We start from the raw sequence: 21,297 nt of genomic DNA, 5'->3' as shown, positions 1-21,297 counted from the left end.
ATACAGAGTTGCTTATTTGATAGCTGCTTTCAACTACCTGAGATGTGGTTCCAGAGAGGATGGTTCTAGACTATTCTCAGTGGTAGAAGAGGACAGGACAAGGAGTAATGGTCTCAAGTTGCAGTGGGGGAGGTTTAGGTTGGATATTAGGAAAAACTTTTTCACTAGGAGGGTGGTGAAACACTGGAATGCGTTACCTAGGGAGGTGGTAGAATCTCCTTCCTTAGAAGTTTTTAAAGTCAGGCTTGACAAAGCCCTGGCTGGGATGATTTAATTGGGGATTGGTCCTGCTTTGAGCAGAGGGTTGGACTAGATGACCTCCTGAGGTCCCTTCCAACCCTGATATTCTATGATTCTATGATTCATTTGCAGGACATGAAAGGTGCTTCAGTATTGCAGCAAAGCCTCCACATTCCTGACCAGAGGACTATTAAAATGATATATTTTAATTTTAAAAAAAGACACACACACACACCCTTCTCCAGGATAAATAGTCAATAGGAGATGGACATGAATTCACACTGTATGTGGCCCCTCGTAACCCTAGTATTCTAAAGCAGAACAAATTTACAGTGAACTTGGATTTAGTGAAACTCAACTTAACAGTGAAGCACAAAGTCCTGAATTGCTTCATTGTAGTTCAATGAGTTTTTCTTCCCCTGTAAAAGCCAACCTTTCAGACTTGATTGAGTGAAAACTTCTATTAAAGGCAATGAGGATGAAATCCTGGTACCGCTGAAGTCAACAGGAATTTTCACCGAAGAATTTAGCCTGAGCAAGGTCCATTCTAAAAGAAAACTCCGCTTATTCCATCTACTTATAAAATCTTATTATCTAATGAGATAAGCTGGTCTCACCAGCCAGGATATCAGCTTCATTCATGAATTGGGTAGCGAACAAAGTCACTCGACCAGCTCTACGTTCTTTCAGTAGGGTCCACACAAAATGTCTGGAACGGGGATCCAATCCAGCAGTTGGCTCATCTAATAGCAAAACCTACAAACAGGTATGAAATCAGACCTTTACAATGTTGCCAACTCTCATTACTTTAGTGCGAGTCTCGTGATAATTGATGTTTCTCTTAAAGCTCCAGATGCTGGAGTCAAATGATTGCATGGGAGGCTCAGCTCTCATGTTTTAACAAAGTTTGCATCCCTCTTGGTTGCAGGGAAATGATGGAAAACATGACCTGAGGGCACCTTATTGGCTCAAAAACCAGAAAGCAAATAAACAGAACCCCTCAATTTTTTAAAATATCATTATTTTTACATGAAACTCATGATTTTTGGGACCTGATTCAAGATTTTCAAACACTTGGGGTTGGCAATACTGCATTCAGATCCAGTTACAATGAATAATTTTTGGTATATTTACAGACTTGAGTGGTTTTAACCTCAATTTTCTTTTCAGGTAATTTTAACATCAAAATGCAACTCTACAAGCTTTTCTCCATGGGGACATCCAGGAAAATTAATTTGAATTAACTAAAGTTATGAATTTGAAGTGGATTGGTTAAAACACACTAAATCCCTGTGTGGTCATTGTTATTCAGAATTAAAGTGGCTTTAATTAACTTTGGAAGTGAATTAAACTAAACTGAATTAAGGCCACTTTAATTTTGAATGACAATGTCCACACAGAGATTTAATATGGTTTAACTAATCCACTTTAAATCCAGACCTTTAGTTAATTCAGTTTAACTTTCCTGGATGTGTCTATGGGCACAAGCCCTATGTCTGTATTTTTACTGGTTTTCCTAGTTTGTTTATTATCCTTTTTGTTTGCGCTAAACACGGTATTGATGTAGTCTCAATCTATCTTTCGTTTGTTAAATGAATTTCAGTCATTATTCTGGAATCATTTAGGTATTTTCCAATCTTGTTCCTTGGACAGATCATATTGTTTGAGATTATGTTTATAAATTAATGGCATGAAAATGTACTTTGTCTGGTCTCTATCCCATAAAGACTTACTCATGTATCTAACTATGCACTATGAGTCTTACTGAAGTCAATAGGAGCTAGGATCCTCACAGGGTGTAGAAATAAGTATGTGCGTAAGTCTTTGTGGGATCAGAGACTGTGTTTAAATGCATATACGATACAAACACCAGTTGTGCATATGACTGCTCCTTTTTACCTGTGGATCTCCTAACAAGGTTATCCCAAGAGACAACTTTCTTTTTTGTCCACCACTTAATTTATTAGCTTGGGTGTCCTGAAAGTTGATAATATCCATCAGTTTCAAAACTTTTTGCACCTGGAAAATGACAGAGAAATAAATGTCAAGGACTGGTATGTTTAGGCTTTTGGGTAAGTAACTTGTAAGTAACCGTTTCACATAACTACAGTGGTTACACAACAACATGTGTGTCTGTCAGTTTGTGCTGGATGCTTTTTTGTCAGAAAACAGTGACGCAGCAAGAACAAGAGCAAGAAGAATGGTAGTAAGATCTTTATTAAGCATGCACATAAGCCAACGTTACATGCGGAGAGGCCTGTGTTTATCTGACAGCAGCCTAGCCAGGTTTGCGCTTCTGAGGTCCGGGTGTCACATTCAACTAGATCACTCCTGAAACCTCCAGTTCTACTCACCCTGCAGAAACTACACAGATTGAGACGTCATACAAGAACACAAGTTCTCAGATTTAAAGCCTGACTATTTCACAGCTACATGCCCATTCAGAATTAGAGTGGTACCTCAGCTGTCATTGAAAAATGAATGGCGATGTGAAGGTATTGAAATAGTCTCTACTATCATGGCATTATAATGGAGTGCAGCAAGGAAAGTCTCCCTGGTGTGGTAAAACGAAAAGGGTTATGTAGACTCTTAGGGTACATCTACAAAGCAATAAAAACCCTGTGGCAGAAAGCCTCAGAGCCTGGGTCAGCTTACTTGGGTTCACGAGGCTCATGCTGCAGGGCTAAAAATACAAGTGTAGGCATTTGGGCTCATCCTGGAGCATGGGAGCTGAAACCTGACGAGGTGTCAGGGTCTTGGAGCCCACCTCCATCCTGAGCCTCAGTGTCTACACTGCTATTTGTACAGTTGACCCGGGCTCTGAGACCTGCTGTCATGGGCATATTTTGCTGTGTAGATGTACCAGATGTACCGATGAAGTGAGCTGTAGCTCACGAAAGCTTATGCTCAAATAAATTTAGTCTTTGTTAGTCTCTAAGATGCCACAAGTCCTCCTGTTCTTTCTGCAGAGTTTTAAAGGTACTTGGGATCCTAAAGAAGCAAATAGGCCCTACTGGGATTTTCAAAAGCACCCAAGCACCTATTTGCATCTGTCGGGCCTAAATATCTTTAAAAATCTGGCCCCAAGCTCTCTGGGCAGCGGCCATTTGTTCTGTCTTGCACAGCGTCTAGCACAATGGGGGTTGGGTCCATGAATGGGGCCGCTAGAAGCGAACACAAAACAAACAAACAAACAAACGAGTATTGTCTCCTCTACATGGGGTTCTGCAGGTACTCCTATTATCATGGACACATGCACCCGTGATATTTGTATACGTAATGGGCTAACTCCTCCGTCAGTGTAAATTGAATTTACAAACACAGCTGAACCTCCACTGACACTCAGGGTCTTAGTCTTAGACAAATTTCATACCACACAATTTGCATGAGAAAATGACAGGATGCTGTGAAGTAGAAGTTCTTCCCAAGTGAACATATACTTACCTCAGCAGCTTTCAAACTGTGGGTCGGGACCTCAAAGTGGGTTGTTTTAAGGGGGTCGCCAAGGCTGGGTCGCCAAGGGCTTGGATGGGCTCAGGCTTCGGTCCCCCCTCCTGGGATCGTGTGGTAATTTTTGTTGTCAGAAAGGGGTCGCGGTACAATTAAGTTTGAGAACCCCTGACTTACCTCATACTCTACCTCAATGGACCGAATCCCTTTGATTTCAGCAAAAACTCGCAGATTTTCTTTCACTGTTAAAACTTCAAACTGAACGTTGAATTGTGGGCAAACCCCAAATAATGCTCTAATTTCTTCCAGATCCTCTATTTCTGATAGTTTGTATTTGTATATAGTTGCAGAACCTGTACACATGAACAAAGAAAGATTGATGAGTCCTTTGTTGTTTCACCCAAGCACATTTGAAATCAAGCACATTCTTCCTTTCAGTTTAGAAGTGTTTCATCGTACCATCTGATGGCTGGGAAAGTCCACTCAGGATGTTTAGTAGTGTAGTTTTTCCAGCTCCACTATGACCAAGTAATGCAGTGATCTGGCCTTCATAAATATTTAAGAACAAACCTAGTATAAAAATAGTATTATGTTAGGATTAAAGTTTGTGAAGTAAACTAAGTCCTTCCTGTCTCTTTCTATGTGCCCATCACCAAAGTATGGTGTCCAGGTGCCAGACATGACAATTAAAGAAATAAGATTTCTATCTAAGATGAGATAAGCAAAGCCAGAAATTCAGAACCCATAATGTGGGTTGCATCTCCAGTAACCAGGTTCAAACTTGCAAAAAGTTTTTCATTATATTAGTAGAGAGGGTGCAATATCTTAAATTGGTTTACTCTGCTCACTCCCTTTTATTTTTAGTAAAGATAGAAATACAGTCACAGGGTAACCATCAGTTGCATGAATTAGATTTTGGAATAGGCTTTCAAGCAGTCATGGCGGGTACAAATTTTGCTTCTTTACTTCTTCCACCTTTTGATTTCAACATTTTTTACAGCTACTATGTTTTCTTCTTATTTAATAGGGATTAAATGTTGCAAAGAAAACATTTGCAATGTCCCTAGATTAACATTTTAATAAGCTGTTTAAAGTAGGGATAAGCAGAATTACTGTATCATCTCACAATAAGAAAAGAGCAGCCCTAAAATTTCAGAATCGATTGGGTTCATTTTTGGTTAAAATCCAAACAAAAAAGTTTAAAAAACTTTTCATACCTCTCAAAGCTTCTATTTTCTTGTTCTTTGTTTTATATGTTTTTTTAATATTGTTGAGTCTAAAGGAAGGGAAGCAAGTTATCATTAGCGCTGGATTCCAATTATTGAGTAAATACTGCCTTGCTCCGTAATAAATAATACCACCTTGCTCATATATAATGCTTTGCTTCAGTAGATCTCAAAGTGGTTTACAAAGGAGGTCAGTAACATTATCCCCATTTTACAGATGGGGAAATTGAGGCACAGGGAGGCATAGGGACTTCACCAAGGTCAGTCAACAAACAGCAGAGCTCAGAATAGAACTCAGGTCTCTGGACTCTGAGTCCAGTGCTCTCTCCACTAGATCACACTGCCTCCCTAGTAATTTATACCTGTGCAAGGTAGTGTATACCTCATCTGGTAGCCTTTCACAATCCCCTTTCACAAGTGTCAATGTCTACAGAGAGTGGAAGATCAGCCCCTTCATGTATAAATGTGTAACGTTACATCAGATTGTCCTTTTACCTTTGAAGGCTTTGGGGATCAAACCTGAAGCAGGTTGCAGGTACAAGGAGTTTGGGTTCCCCCTGCCATAGTTATTTTTGGACAAAATTAGCATCACAAAACCAATTTGCAATTTGGCTCAGTTCATGTATGACTGGCCTGATTTGGTTCCTAATCTCATCTGCATTGTAATAGCGTTTGACCTAACGCTGTACTCTTACTTTGTGAAAGAACATATTCTTGCAAAAATCCCACGGAGGGGAAAGCTGAGTAGGCTGAAGTAAAGCTAAATTGATCCCTGGAGCAGGGATAGCAACAGCTGCAGGTGAGCTCTGCTAATCCTCCGATACAATATGTAATCTAAAGGTTTCTTCTTACATGCAGTAGTGTCGTACCTGATGGCTTCCTTCCCCTCAAATTCTGGAAGCACTGGCTCCACGCTGTCATTGAAGATACGTTCATGATTTTGTTCTGTTTCAGGTCTCTTACCACCATAACCTCTCCTGCTTTGGCACCAGTATGATGGCTTCAGGCAGAACAAAGGGGGATATTTCATACCGTATTTGTCTATTGGAAACAAAGACTATGAATCTTTAGTTTATCAAGGCATAGCAGACTAAAAGATAATTCATGGCAATAAACAGTTTTAGGGTCAAAAATTTTAAAGGTATTTATGTGCCTAACAATGTAGATGGGCACCTTGCAGGATTTTCAAACGTGCCTAAGCCCTTAGATCCTTTAAAAATCCCACTAGGCACCTATCGGCATCTTGAGGCACCCAAATACCTTTAAACATCTGACTCTTTATTGATTTCAGCACTGGGCAAATCCACCCCTCTATGGCCACAAAAGGACCAATTGTTAGAAGAACTGGTATAGCTCTACAGCAAAATAGGAGGGCTAGGTGTGGTTGGGTTCACACGCCCATGTGTTACAGAATCCATTCTGGGCATAACAACACATAAGAGACAGGAGGGAATCCACTGCTCTGCAGATGTTTCCCCCCCTCCCTCAGCACAGGTGGTTCATATAGAGCTTTACTGAGGCTACTTTAATCATTAGGCTACAGTAGCCTCTGTCCTGGAGCTTCAGCCAGAGGATCGGGCCCAAGGTTAATCTCTCAAGCACCTGTCCTAACTGTCAGAGCCAGGTGCTGGGTTCAGGATTTGAGCTATCATGGGAAGAAAAAAACCCCCCTACACACTCAAAATGGAAGGGGAAGAGGGAAATCACATTTCCGAAAAAAGGCTGAATAATTTTGGCCAGTTTATCAGGCTGACGGCAATGGCTTAAAAGGTAGGAGCATGTCACTGGTATTTCTTTAGCTTCCCTAGCTTTGTCTGCCATAGTCACAGGTCTGTGCTTAGGACCCTGGCTCCTGGAATCATTTAATGACCTCTGAATCTCAGATACCATTTAAAAACATCTGTTCTGAGCCCTTGTCATTGCAAAGGAAATGCTGAGAATGTGACCTGAAGGAAACCAAATGCAGAAACATCCACCTGAGTCTATAGGTGTGAGAGGTTTGACCCATTCCAAAAGGGTGTTTGCTCCAGGACCCACTGGTTTGAGGGCTCTCACACTACGTGGCAGGAGGAAAGAGGGCAGTGGGCTGCATGCAAGTAGAAACACCCTGGCTGCTGGGATAAGTTTTGTATATGACCTTACTTGCTACTACCCCTGGGGGAAAAGGGGGTTCTGTTGCTGGGAGACAGGAAGGAGTGGGGAATGCTGCTGACACTGGAAGTGGCGAGCAGGATCATGGGGCAGGGGCTCTGGATTGCCTTAACTTTGGTATGTACAGTTTATGATGCCAGAGAGCAAGTACTGGAGCAGTGGGACATTCAGCTTTGGACGATATTTTCATAGTCAAGGGTCCAAATTTGATATGACTGTTTGTATTCCCAGCTGTGAACATCAGCCAAATCTGAACAACAAGCTAATTGCTTGTCTCTGTTAATTACAGTATATTTTAAAGGTTGAGGCGACCTAAAGTATGATATGAAAGCTGATTCTTGGTTGGGCTTATTTAGGAATCGACACCCAATCTATAGTCTGTTGTCTGGAAATATTGTTTAACACCAGTTACAGATGAAAGAGACATTAGCTGATCCACCCAATGTGGGATGGTAAATTCTAATTCTACATTTTCCTTTGTTCAGCATTATTCTATCATCACTTATACTGCTTTGAAATAAGTGGGGGCTGGGGGCCTGGGGAAAGAGAAAATTATAGGCGTAAGTCTATGTCTAAAAAAACATATACAGTATTTTAATTATAAATATACTTACCAGGCAAAACTTTATCAAAATAGATAGCCAATAGCATATATAAAACACTGTCAAAAATCAGCAGGACATAGGCTGTAAATACAGCATATGATTCCTCCATAATGTTAGAAAAATAGAAACCCATTCCATATTTTTCTAAATGCAAAATCTGAAAGAAAAAAAAACAGACTAAGAATCTTCAGCTGAAAAAACAGGTATGTATGGTCAGAATTTTGATGAATTTTGATGAATTTTATGCAACACAGTTATCCAGAGACGCTTTGGAAAGTCCAGCACTACATTAACCCACACTCCTTTTAGTTTCTTTTCCTCGCGAGAAATACATTTCTACTAACGATAGAGAGCGTGTACGTTTTCATTCCAAAGGTTAAAAAGTGCTCCAGAAACAGATTCACACCATCAAAGTACAACCTCATATCACCATTTTGGGGCATGTGTCAGACTCTTCTAATATAATCCAGTACAAACAAATTATATTCACATATCATGATTGCTTTTTTCATAGGGGAAACTGTAGCAAACGGACAGTTTTTAACCAATGTGTAGGCATGCTTGAAAACTGCACTTGCTGGACACTTGAAAACTAGCGAGCAGCAAACTTTTTGGGGCAATGTTTGTACAGTACCTAGAACAATGGCAACTTTAAATGCTACCATAATACACAATGAACAGTAACCTAGCCTGGCAAATTTCAGGCACATACAGCCAATTAGCTACCAGTTACAGCTTTACTGCATACGTGTTCCAAATAATTCACCATACCTTTGAGATTCCAGTAATAAAGGCAAAGGGGCAGAATAGACCCAAAGCCCATTCCAAGGGTGCAGGAAGTTTTTTCACCAATGTAATAAAGCTCAGACATGCAGAGAAAAAGGTGAGGAGGAATCCAACAGAGCTGGTGACTTTAGGCTTCTTTAAGAGGGAACTGAGCATGAAACAGAAATGGATCTGCAGATAAGGAAGTTTCTAGTTAGTGGAACACATTTCCATCAGAGGTTTAAAATGCATCCTACACGTTATGTCGGACTGCTAGAGAGAGGCATTGAAATAAGAGTTGGCCTTTAGGAGACAAACTGGAGAGACTAAAGTCAGCGGGAGCTGCACCTGTGCACCTTAAGATGTTGCCTATCCTCAGAAGTTCATGACTTGACTGGCTGTAAACACTTCAGACTGAAACTAATTCATATTCAGGCCCCTGGGGGGTTAGGGACACCAGAGCATGGGGTTTCCTCCCTGACCTTCTTTGCTAATTGCCATTGATGGACCTCTCCTCCATGAACTTATCTCTCTCTGAAGCACCTGGCATTGGTCACTGTCAGAAGACAGGATATGGGTTTAGATGGACCATTGGTCTGACCCAGTATGGCTATTCCTATGTTATCTAATTCTTTTTTGAACCCAGTGATAATTTGGGCCTTCACAACATCCCTTGGCAACAAGTGCCACAGGTTGACTATGTCTTGTGTGAAGAAGTACTTCCTTATGTATGTTTTAAACCTGTTGCCTATTAATTTTATTTGATGACCCTAGTTCTTGTGTTATGTGAAGGAGTAAATAACCCTTTCTTACTCACTTTCTCCACACCATTCATGATTTTATAGACCTCTACCATATCCTCCCTTCATCATCTAAAAGCCTATTTAGACCCATCATTTTGTCTGTGACGTTGGGATTATATTTTCCAATGTGCATTGGTTTGCATTTGTCAACACTGAATTTCATCTGCCATTTTGTTGCCCAGTCACACAGTTTTGAGAGATCCCTTTGTAACTCCTTACAAAATTACTCAGGATAGTTAAGTCCAAAGCAGATTGTATCATCTGCATATTTTGCCACTTTGCTGTTTACCCCTTTTTCCAGATCATTTATGAATATATTGAACATCACTAGTCCCAGCACATTATTCACCTCTCTCCATTCTGAAAACTGACTATGTATTTCTACCTTTTTTTCCCTGCCTTTTAACCAGTTACTGATTCATGAGAAGACCTTTCCTCTTATCCCATGACTGATTACTTTGCTTAAAAGCCTCTGGTGAGGAACCTGGTCAAAGGTTTTGAAAAGTCCAAGTACATTATATCCACAGGAATGCCCTTGTCTACATGTTTGCTGACCCCCTCAAAGAATTCTAGTAGATTGGTGAGGCATGATTTCCCTTTATAGTAGCCATGTTGGCTCTTCCCCCAACGAATCATGTTCATGTGGGAAATCTTGATCAACATCATGACTACTGTAGTTTAAGAGCCAAGTGGAATCACTCTCTCATATTCTATCTATGAAAGTGGGGAAGAAGGGGGGGAAGTTAAAAAAGTTATATTTGGGCAGTTTTATTTCATAAAATTAAAGCAGCATGCAGCACAGAAATCATTTCATTATTTACCGGCCACTAAAGGATTCCATGGGCACAGACATTATGTGTTCCATCTCTCAAAGTTCTGTAAAGAAAATCAGTCTTTGTGGATGGATTTGAGATTAGAATTCACTTTTGTCCATAGCCCACAGAGTCTGGTGTCTGTAAATTCTTCGGGTGGTAATTCAAATAATGTCCAATTATGAGATTACATGAGATTTAGAGAAATCGCTTCTTCAATTAGTGTGACTACACAAAAGCTACAGTGTTGGGCCACTCTCCAATCTGCCCTACGACTAGTAGCAATGTGGCTCATAGAAATTTTAACTTTAGAAAATGGAGAAATTTCATTTTAAAATCCCAACTTACAGATGCTATGCCATAAAAGAAAAACAGAAGTAATATTGGAAAGAAGCTGCTTGTGTAGAAATATTCATTAACTGTGACAGCTGTCAGCAGACTTGCCATAATCAAAACACAAACAGTATACAGCAAACTCCAGGATAACCTAAAAATGAAAATATATTGTTATCTTTCTGGATAATTGATGACTGCTGTCATGATTTCAGCCATATGGTAAATCCCATTGTTAGTTCAAATACTTAGGATATCCCTGGAAAAGCCACAGCAACATTTCACATACAGTTGTCAATTAAGGCATTATACAAAGGAGATTGCCAGACAATGAACTTGGGAACCCATCTGTCCCTCCCATGGGAAATGAGCAAGAAGGTTGAATGGGAAGGAGAGTTCTGTCAGGTCTCACATAGATTGTACTCCTTAATCTTTCCACCAATGGAGGTACCGTTTGTCTCATTCACCATCACCCCCCATCCTCCACAGAGAACCAGCTGTCCCCAAACATCAGATATCAGGGGACCAATGATTTGCAATGCCATCTGCTTGGAAGCCTCATCCATCTGTGTCAGCTATGGGTCTCTAGGCCAGCTATGACTATGCTGCCAGGACTCCTATACCTGGCAGGGACTTGGTAGAGGAATGAGAAGGGGAAAACACTACAGTCTGTGGCTGTATTATATTTTTGCCCTCATTTCCATAAGTCTAGTGAGAGATGATGCTCATAACCTCCAACCAACCACTCTGTATGCACAGAGTCTAAAGACAAGGAGGGAAAGTTGCCTTGGAAGTGTCCAAGCCCTTAGCCCTGTGAGAAGGGGAGATCTATACATAGTTCTAGTTGGTACAGTTGGATCCCAGGGTTTTTAAGAAAAGCAAGCATTCTAGATTCATAGTTGGCTTCCACACCTGTTGTCTTATTACAGGTCTCATATGACGACATTGCCTCTCTTTCAGGTTGCAAAAATCAATGATATCATCAGCTCTGTCTAACCTCTGCTTAGCTTCCTAGTGTTTATTCCTTTTTCTTCTACTTTTATCCCCTTTACCATTGTTATATTCCCTATTGATGTTAAGTAAAAACATATTAGGCACACCAAATCTAATAAAATTGGGTAACTTTTTAAAGGGCACCAGCTCATTAAATGGAGGTTCGCAAGTCCTAAGAGTTACATTTTTTTGTAAAGTTTTCCAGTGGAGTTACTGTTAGGATATCATCCTAGAAAACTGAAGAAGGCCTCCATCCCCTTCAAAAAATACTGGCAGTAGCAGAGCAAGATTCCACACGCTGCCCCAAACAATGCACCTCGATCACATTCTGAAGGGACAACCTCTAATGGTAACGAGGTAATGTCCACTCAGTCCTTGGCCTCTCCGCTTAGGCTATCTAATTGAGGTCGGCTGTTTTCTTTCTGAGAGTCCCTCCTGCCCATGAGAAGCTGGACTGAAACTGTCAATTCATTTTACAAATACTGAAGAATATATGTATTCTGTCAACTATTAACTTAAGACAGTAAACCTATGCACTTCAGCTACTTGTGTTACTCACCAGAAGGCTGCATCCTGTAACCCCATAGTCTTCATCAACTCCTTGAGCTTCCTTTTTTCTCTTGTAAGACTGATTGACAGAAAGTGCATAAATGGAGAGAAACACATTGCAACAGCAAAAATGATAAAACTGTGTTCCAGGGTAACTGATGGTTTGAAAGATGATGATCCCATACGGACACCACTAATCGATTTCATTTCTTCCCAGACAGAATGATTTGTTGTCATCTAAAAAATTCAAGTGAGCATTTAATTTAGTTTTATGTAATGAAATATGGTCATAGTGCAAGGTTATAACATGTCACTTAATATTGTGAGTGGTGCTGTAAACTGATCATATATTTCCGACGACAGCTACCTTCTCTTTTCTGGCCTTGAGAAATGCAGACTTCCCCCTTCAGGTCCATTCAAAATACTGACACTGAGATTGTCTTCCTAGCCTGTTGCTTTAATTTCATCACCACTTCTCTGCCTCCCTACTCTGGGCCTCTCTCATCTTTCAATCAAACACCACGTATCCAGTCTTTTAAGGCCTACCCCTGCTCAACCTATCACCTCTCGTATGTTACATCAAGCCAGGACCACGTGCCCCCACTCTCCCAGCAGCGACAGCCTTCATGATTCGCGAGCTCAGTTCTCTCTCAAGCACCTTCACTCTGTCTTCCAGGCTGCCCCTCATTTTTAGGAGGAGCTCCATGATAAATCTGCAAAGCCACAACGCTCCCCTCCTTCAAGTCTCTCCTTAAAGCTCACTGCTACCGCAAAACACTCAATAGCAGGGGAACCGACGTGCTGAGAATGCGGCTTATTATACTAAACAATCATTTCAGTGTTGTCTTGGTCTTCTCTCCTCTTCCCCCCAGCTGGTTTTCATTCATTTGGGAGCAAGGGTTGTCTTTTCATATGCCTAGATTGTAAGCTCTTTGGAGCAGGGACTGTCTTTTTATTACATATGTGTACAGTGCCTAGCACAATGGGGCCTCTAGGCACTTCCCCAATAAAAGACAATTGCATATTAAAATTGTTAGTCTTAATACTAACACTGACAACACTAAATTTCTCAGCTGACAACCTCCCTTTCTGAGTTTATAATGTTGCACATAACAAAATCCAGTGCTAGGACCCATAATGGAGACGGGCAGAAAACAAGAACTTGAACAGAATAGCAACAGGGCAGAGATCTGTGAACAAAACATTTAAAAAAACATTTCTTAAAAAATAAATTAGGTGAAGTCAAAGCATAAACCAACATCAACTGCTCTTTAAACATCACGTGTTACCCAGGAGGCCAGACTCGATGATCACAGTGGTCCCTTCTGACTTTGGAATCGATGCTGATGCTAGAAATTACAATTGTTTCCACTGCAAATTGCAGCCAAAAGCCTTCAAGCCGTGAGAAATAGATGTGAGATAGGCTTCGAGGCCTGGCTTGTCAGGGATGTTCCTGTAAATATCCTAGTAGATGGAAACCGTCATGGAGAGTTGGCTCTTTCCTGAGCCTTCACGAATTTGAACCTAGCAGGAGGTTTTTGACGGTGCAATTGGGGGTTAGGTGCCTAAATGCCGCTTGTATCTTTTAAAATCCCCCCTTAACCTTTGAGGCCAGGTTACCTTAGTGAGAGCCCCTCTCCTCTTTGTCATTCCAACAGTGCAGACCAGGTTGTGCATTCTTTCCAACATTCCCCACGTTTGGTCTGCTGGGGACTGGCTGCAGAGAATTCTCAGAGGTGAGACTCTAACTCTAAAATTAGCATCCTATGCTGATCTGAAAAAGCCCCTGTTTTTTAGCCTTCAGAACATGCTACAGGGGCTCCCCTGTCTATTCTTTCAGACCTGTAGTGGGTAAGAGGAGCAATTATCCTGTTTTATAGCTTTCTAAAATGGCAAAAGGCACCACTCAGAATGCTCTAGGCTCCTCTGACAAATATTTCAAGACCAATATATCATCAAAATAAATAGCAACTCCATAACACACAGCACAGAAATAAACCAAGCTATCCCCTGTCCGGACACACAATCCCTTACAATATTTGCTTATTCAGCAGATTTCTTAAAAAGGCATGCCGTACAGCATGCTCCGAAGTTTAACCAATTTGTGTAATTGTAGACCAAGGACGAGGGGCACATTTCAAAGTAAAGAGGCCCGCACAGAGAATGCCCTTCCAAAAGCCCCTCCTTTGGGCCGAGGGGAGTACCTCTGCAGATCTTAACTGTAGCAGCATAGCACAGGGAGAGAGGCACTCTCTCAATTAGGAAGGTCTGAAGCCATTTAGGGTTTTAGAGGTCAATACCAACCCTTTCAACTCTACCCCGAAACCTCAGATATCCAGCCCAGATCATGGCACATGGGTTGAGCCTGCTTGCAACCAAATACTCCAGTTACCAAATGGGCTCATGTATTCCACACGAGTTTTAGCTTCTGAGTGGGTTTAAAAATGTAGTCCCAAGTAGATCTGTAGTCTCAAAATGGTAAAGGAATTAATTACAGTTGTGAGGTCCACTAGTCCATGCTGGAAAGAACAGTTGCAACCTCCTTGCCTGATTCAAATGTTATAAAGTGGCCTCGGCTACTTCTGAAAGATAATCATCCGGCTATAATCTGTATGTCAGTACCTGTTAGACGTTCCAGTTGGATTAGGGCCGTATGCTGCTGGGCACGAGTGAGTTGCATTTCACTTGTGGTTCTGGGAAGTTCTTTGTGTCATTACGTTTTATAAGTTTTACCATTTCTATTTTGTGACTTTTAAAACTGATCGTAATTTTGCACAGAGATTCTGAGGGGTGCATGTTTTCGAGATGAAACTAAAAGCAGTCAGTTTCTACAACCCATTCAGGACTCTGAGTTATTTCACACGTCGTTCTTTGGTAGAAGCTCCCGACACAAGACGATCCGTCGCTTTTTTTTACATTGTAATAATTCCATGCACTAAAAAAACCCTGATTATAGAAGAATTTATTTTGCTTAATGTTTAAGGGTCAGGTTAGAAGAAACAGAAAATAATTTCAGTGCAAGAATTCTGCTTACTTCTATAATAGCAGCATCAATGCTTGATTGCAGTGATAGAAATCCTCTGTACCAATATCTTGGACTATCGCAGTAATGTCCTGAAAAGTTATAACAAGAATCTGCAAAGATGAAAGGCCAAGTACATTACTTAATTGTGTGCAACAATCATTTTAATGCAGTATCAAAGTTGGGACTTTAATCCAACAAAAGTCAAGAAATTCAGATTTAATGGGACTACAATAATAACTCTGCAACAGCAGCAAGCAATTAGCTCCCAAGGATAGTGGAAATATCAAAGGATCAGCAGTGTATTGGACTAGTTCAGTGTCATCCCATGGAATAATAGCAGGACCTTATTGCCGTGGATACACCTGACAGCGTCTCTCTTTGCTCACTGCTTCCCACCTTAGTGCCTTAAGTGCATGTGAAATGCCAAAGCTCCCATTTACTTCAGTGGCAGAGGATCAGCCCCATACTAAGGATCTGGGCATATTTTTTAATTCTGTAGATGGTTTACAACCTGCCCAATGATTCAGCGTTTTTAAAATTTCCAATAAAAGCTGCTTGACTGCGATCTTCTGCCTGCCAAAAAAAACCAGAACCCAAAATCAAAGAAGAAACCAAAAAAACCTGGTACACCATTGTCTGCCGTGCTGCAGGCACTTCCACTCCCTGCTGCACAAAAGTGCCTCATTCCTACCCTGAACAACTGCTGTTCAAAGTGAGAAGTGAAGACAGAGTCTCCACAGCAAATCAATTCTTCACTTCACTATGTAGCCTCCTGAAAGGCCACAGGACTGAGGACACTAGTTCAGTCCTTATCAGCCATCAGTTGCTAAATTTTGCTAATAATTTTCATTATTTATATGGCGCGTATGTGGAGGTGTAAAATAGACTGTAGGGCAAACAAAGTGTAAAATGCATACTAATCTAGACCACAAGGCTGATCTGTCATGCATGGACCCTACATGATGAGACACGGGAAAAAGACTGAAATGGGATGTAACATATCAAGTGGGATGGAATATTTCAAGTAAAAGGGAGAAATATGCCTAAATCCTCAATTTAAAAAAAAAACCCAAAGTTTCTACTGTCTATATATTTAAAAGAAAGTTGGTGGTGTTGGAGTTTATTATTTTGTTACAAACAATAAAACAGACTTACATTTGTGGTTCTTTCTAGCTCAGAAACTCACATGTAGACTAAGGGCCAAATCCACGTCAATGAAGCTATGCTAATTTACGCCAACTGAGGATCTGGCCATCTTTATTTATTTTTAATTACCTATCTGTCCAAAATGCTCATTTGGAGCAATCACATTGCTGGGAGGAAATCTGAGGCAATAGGAGAAGTCATCGTTAAATACAACCCCTACAATTTCGTCGTTCAAAATCCATGCTGCCTCCAGAGCTGTTTCATCTTCCATCACTTCAGTTTTTATACCTGTGGTTTATACAGAAAACATTACGATCAATAGCTACAACACTGAAAACGTGAGCACAGGGATTTTATACATCTAGCCAGTTTTGTCAGCTGTGTGTTGTTCCCCTCTGAATTTCCGTTCTCTAGGCCAGGTATATTTGTAGATGCTTTGGGTCACATTCAATTTGATCAGCTGGGAAAAAGTTAATAAGAAAATCTTAAGTTGAATTGTGAATGCAACAACAGGTAGGTATCTTAGTCCACAGATGGCACTGTATCTAGAGATAACTACTGTATAAAGATAGGGATAGAGATTTTCCCAAACTAAAACCCAGGATCCAACACCCTGCAAACTTCTCCTAGAAACAGTGTGGAATCCATATGTAGATATACATCTGAACTTCTCAGCTGGTCCTTATCTCAATAATGGATTCAGTGAAAACCTAGATTCTAATACAGTGCACTCCATTTATAAAAATTATTGATATAAGCATCAACCACATATAGTGATCAAAATCACTGGGACAAAATCATTTCTATACTAATCATAGTAAAATACTCTACTTATAAGAATCATTTAGTGGCACACTGACTACATGTAACATGCTACTCGGTCAAGAGCAATGACATGTAATAAGCCAATAAAGCTGTTTTGAATTTGATGACATCTCGCGTTTTTAGGCACGTAGCACGTATAAAGAATCATCCCTGTGTAAAAAAATAAGTTGTGCCATTTATGTGAGAGTTGATCGACATAGCAGGAAAAAGAAAGACGCTTTCTGCAGATGAAAAACGCCATCTTCTGGAGTTCTGAAATAGTCCTCCCAAGACCAGCCAAAGCGATGCTGCTCAGAAATTGGGCATTCCACAACTTAATTGTCTACGATTCTCAAAGCAGGGAGAGCATCATACAAAATGAAGGAGACAGAAAAACAATGTGGCCAGACAAGGCACCTATGGTCGAGGCCGCTTTCATAAAGTGGATCAGAAATGCCAGAGAGAGAAATACCCCCCTATGTGGACTGTTGGTGACGCAGAAAGCAGAAAAACTGGTGGTGGCCCTGGGTGTTACCAACCTCAGGGCATGCACTGGCTGGTTTGAGTGTTTTCAAAAACAAGATGAGATTGTTTTTAAGAGAGAAGCCAAAGACACAGACATTAGGTTGTGTGAAGAATGATTAGAAAACTAGTGGATCGAAATGAGACATGACTTCGCTGAACACGACATTTGGAGTGCAGATGAAAGTGGAATTTACTTTCGAGCCCTGCCTGATGGCACTCTCACTTTTAAATTAGACAATAAAAAAAGAAGGAAAGAGGTCTATAGAAAGAATTACTGCTCTATTCACCTGTTCCATGACTGGTAAGGAAAAGAACCTTTTCATCATTGGGAAAAGTCAAAACCCACAGTGTTTTAAAAATGTGAGATATCTTCCAGTCCTCTATGCTGCGAAGTCAGCTGCCAGGATGACAGGTCATCTATTCAGTGAGTGGCTGAAGGACTGGAATCAAAAGTTGGGGCCGTGAAAGGAGAAAGATTTTGCTACTTATGGACATCTGCACAGCCCACATGACAAAAGGTGTAGCACTGAGGAATATCCAACCTGAATTCCTCCCAAAAAACACAACTTCTATCCTTCAGCCATGTGCCCAGGGAGTTATCAGAACTGCCAAGGCACACTTTCATAAGCAAACGGCTCTCACGGTGTTTCACCACGCTGATGATGAGAACAACAAAGCTACTTCTGTGGAAATGGCCAGGAAGATCCATCTTTCAGATGCCATTTTAATGCTTGCAAATGCCTGGTCTGACATCAGTGCTTCAACAATTGCTGGAGAAAAGGAGGTCTGGTGATCGCACATATGGCGGAAGCAATTGTGTTGAGCCACCAAGACGATTCAATGCACATGAATTTGAAGAGTGGATAGACATTGATGATAATGCTTTTACTATGCAACCTGTTTCTGATAACATTGTGACTGAGATCAGAGACCATTTTGAAGTGAAACCTGAAAACGATGCAGAGGTGGACTCTTATGATGACACGGTAATCATCCCATCCTTGACCCAAATGAAGGATGTGACAAAAACTAATGGTCTATTGTACAGGGGCTTCAATGATTATAAACTCCTACATCACTTTGAAAAGGAAGATATGGTGATACTCTGAAATAAACGTTAATGTGAGCCACTACTGTTAAACGGTCTGTTTTGTTGTTTTACGTTGAAGTTTAAGCTATAAAAGTCAGTATAATGCACTTTCATATGTTACATTTGTTGCAGTTTGAGAGATTTTTAAAAATTTACATCTTTGGATCTTTACATTAAGAGGTAGATAGCGCCGGTAACTTACACTTTATGTAAAGTTGTAACATGCACAGTATTAATAATGCCTTGAAAAAAAGCACCAGCTAAATGATTGGGTAATAAATAAATAATAATAATATGCTGCTCAGTTAGAATGTTGGTATGGCTGGTAGAATGTTGGTTTTGTTCCACGCTGAATATGTTTAAAGTCTAAAGAATTTAGTTACGGTAAATGAGATGTTTCTCAATTGAATAAAAAAAGTCAGTTGTTTAAAACATAATGGTTGATTTAATCCATTCTTTGCAATTCTGCTTGTAAGAATCAACTGCTAAGAAGAATCAAATTATCCAGGATAGGTGTGATTCTTATAAAAGGAGTGCATTGTACTCTAATTATTGGGTGTTTGAAATCTGGATCACAGTTTTATGGCATCTCTGCTTCCCAGTCAACAAAAGGAGGAGTTTTATAATATCATTCTAGGGAAAGTTTCTGATCTGAGTTATTTATTTCTTATTAGGTCCTAAACCTGGCACCACATAGGTCACCTGCAATGCCAGCTAGCAGCTAATCAATGCAATTTATAATCAGGTATTCAGTGGGAAAACATATATTGTTTCAACTCCGCTGTTTTCCTTTCTTAAGCCCCTTCTATCACTGCTGGACTTCAAGGTGCAGTTAATGAAGTTTCTAAAATAATGAAAGAACCATTAAAATTCAGTCAAGTTTGTCAGAACATTGCTTGTGGATCAGGCTGCTAAATATTTTCATGAAACTGAATTTCAGGAGTATTCCACAAGGGAATAAACATATGTTTCCCTTGATGCTGTTGTGCTGTACTGTGAACATTTGTTAGCATGATCCATCAGGAATGGAAAATTAGTTACTATAATTGCCTGTTAACACCCCTCTTAATACAAAAAACTCACAAGCATTCCGAGAAAATTAAAAGTATTGGATAATGAAAACACAACTATCCATGACAATGAATGACAGAGAATATGGCCAAAAGTAACAACTGGATTTAAAAAAAGAATTATGGTAGATATATTCATGGAGGATGCAACTACATTGCTCCAGACATCCCTAAACTTCCAACTCCCAGAAGCTGGGACTGTATGACAGGGGCTGGATCACTCAAAATTGCCCTGTTCTGTTCATTCCTTCTGAGGCATCTGGCAATGGCTGCTGTCAGGAGACAGGATACTGGGCTAGATGGACTGTTAGTCTGACCCAGTATGGCTGTTCTGATGTTTTTATGAATATTGTATACTAGCAGAACATGTTAAGACACAGTACAGGTACGGCAGCTAAAGTAATAACAAATCTAAATATTTAATGGGCATAACGTACCTATCATTACAGAGTCTGAAGCCACTTTATTCATTATTTGTCTTGTGCGGCTTGTCATGGGTGTATAAGCAACTGTAATCCCAGTAGCATTATAGGCAGGGTCATCTAATCGTCCCAGGAAAGCATGAGGCGCTTCAGGATGTGGGACATTATACGTGAACGTTGATATCAAGTACACCAGAAAGAGAAATAGGAGTGACAGGACCCATTCCTGGGTAATGGAAAAGAGTAAACGAGCAGAGAGAATGGCACAACAATTTCAGAGAGAATGTTCCCTCCCTGATTATAAGATAAGCAACAAAGCCAGTCAATACATTTTAGATGGAACAGTTTTCCTTCAAAAAAAAAAAAGAAAGTTTCAGCAAAATCTAAATCTTGTCACAGAATATAGTCACTTTAACATCATTCAGAGCTTACAACTTTCACATCCGCTAATGCCTGAAAATCTGATCTGCAGCAACGCAAATACAAAGGGTAATATCGCCTATTCAGTCAATGAAACACAAAGCTCAACACTTTGTAAAAAGTTTACTGATTTTACATTAGTGCATATAATATGAAGACTGTGCTCTGCGTGTCACCACAAAACCATGATCAACTATTAAAAGTGAAGAGTAGTTTCGATAACAACCCGCAGATGAGAGAATTTCTCCTATTGTCTGTTGCAGCAATAAGAAAAAGAACTCTGATAGATGAAAAAGCCCCACAAAAAACGGCAACAACAACTGGGGCTTTTCAAATATTGTCTCACTTTCGCTACTCTCTCAAATACAAAGTGGTTTTTGGGGGTGGGGGGAGGGAAAGAACCCACTCACATGAGCCAGCTTTTTTTCTTTTGTTCCCAAACTATCTTTTTGTACTTGCCTGAAAGGTCTGCATTTTCATTCTCCATTTGATAAGTAGATTTTTACGTAAGAGAGCCTTAGTTTGCTGGCACACACTCATATTTCTCATAAGTCTCTGCATTTCTCTATCTAGAAAGAAAAACAAAAGGATGTAAATTCTAATAAAACAAATCTAAGAAAAAATATTTGTTGTATTTGTACAATGCTTTGCATCCAAGGATACCAAAGCACTTTACCAAGCTAAGCAATATTTCCATTTTACAGATTTGGAAACAAAAGACTTGCCAAAGTTTCTTCATACAAAGGAAGTCTGTGTTGGCAGAGAAATCAAATTCAGATCTCTCCCTCCTAGACCCAATGCCTTAACTAATAGACCATCTCCTCTCCCATGGCTTTTATAATTACTATTTGGTGAAATTGTCTCTTCT

The 21,297-nt window shown here is 40.2% G+C and overlaps 1 protein-coding gene across 10 annotated transcripts in view; it reads right to left on the bottom strand.

Annotated features, from left to right (window-relative positions):
* LOC140897656 (ATP-binding cassette sub-family A member 9-like) overlaps positions 1-20,991 on the bottom strand; it is a 54,747-nt gene extending 33,756 nt beyond the window's left edge. For 7 of the 10 annotated variants that reach the window (XM_073310544.1, XM_073310545.1, XM_073310548.1 and 4 more), the window contains exons 1-13: positions 20,025-20,179; positions 16,228-16,386; positions 14,962-15,062; positions 11,938-12,164; positions 10,401-10,539; positions 8,444-8,629; positions 7,682-7,829; positions 5,786-5,957; positions 4,908-4,966; positions 4,150-4,260; positions 3,868-4,043; positions 2,140-2,259; positions 858-996 (exon numbers count right to left, since the gene is read on the bottom strand). In XM_073310544.1, coding sequence (XP_073166645.1) covers positions 858-996; positions 2,140-2,259; positions 3,868-4,043; positions 4,150-4,260; positions 4,908-4,966; positions 5,786-5,957; positions 7,682-7,829; positions 8,444-8,629; positions 10,401-10,539; positions 11,938-12,164; positions 14,962-15,062; positions 16,228-16,386; positions 20,025-20,082 — 1,795 coding nt within the window. In that variant the 5' untranslated portion in view covers positions 20,083-20,179. Of the gene's footprint in view, positions 1-857; positions 997-2,139; positions 2,260-3,867; positions 4,044-4,149; positions 4,261-4,907; positions 4,967-5,785; positions 5,958-7,681; positions 7,830-8,443; positions 8,630-10,061; positions 10,140-10,400; positions 10,540-11,937; positions 12,165-14,961; positions 15,063-16,227; positions 16,387-20,024; positions 20,180-20,888 lie in introns of those variants that run through there. The other 3 variants (XM_073310547.1, XM_073310546.1, XM_073310554.1) reach the window with 3 other exon arrangements.
* Between the last annotated feature and the right edge of the window lie 306 nt (positions 20,992-21,297).

Source organism: Lepidochelys kempii, chromosome 14, assembly GCF_965140265.1.
Source record: "Lepidochelys kempii isolate rLepKem1 chromosome 14, rLepKem1.hap2, whole genome shotgun sequence".
NCBI classification, from domain to species: Eukaryota; Metazoa; Chordata; order Testudines; family Cheloniidae; genus Lepidochelys; species Lepidochelys kempii.
Note: the sequence above shows the minus strand (reverse complement) of the source record. Positions and strands in the feature narration are given on the sequence as shown.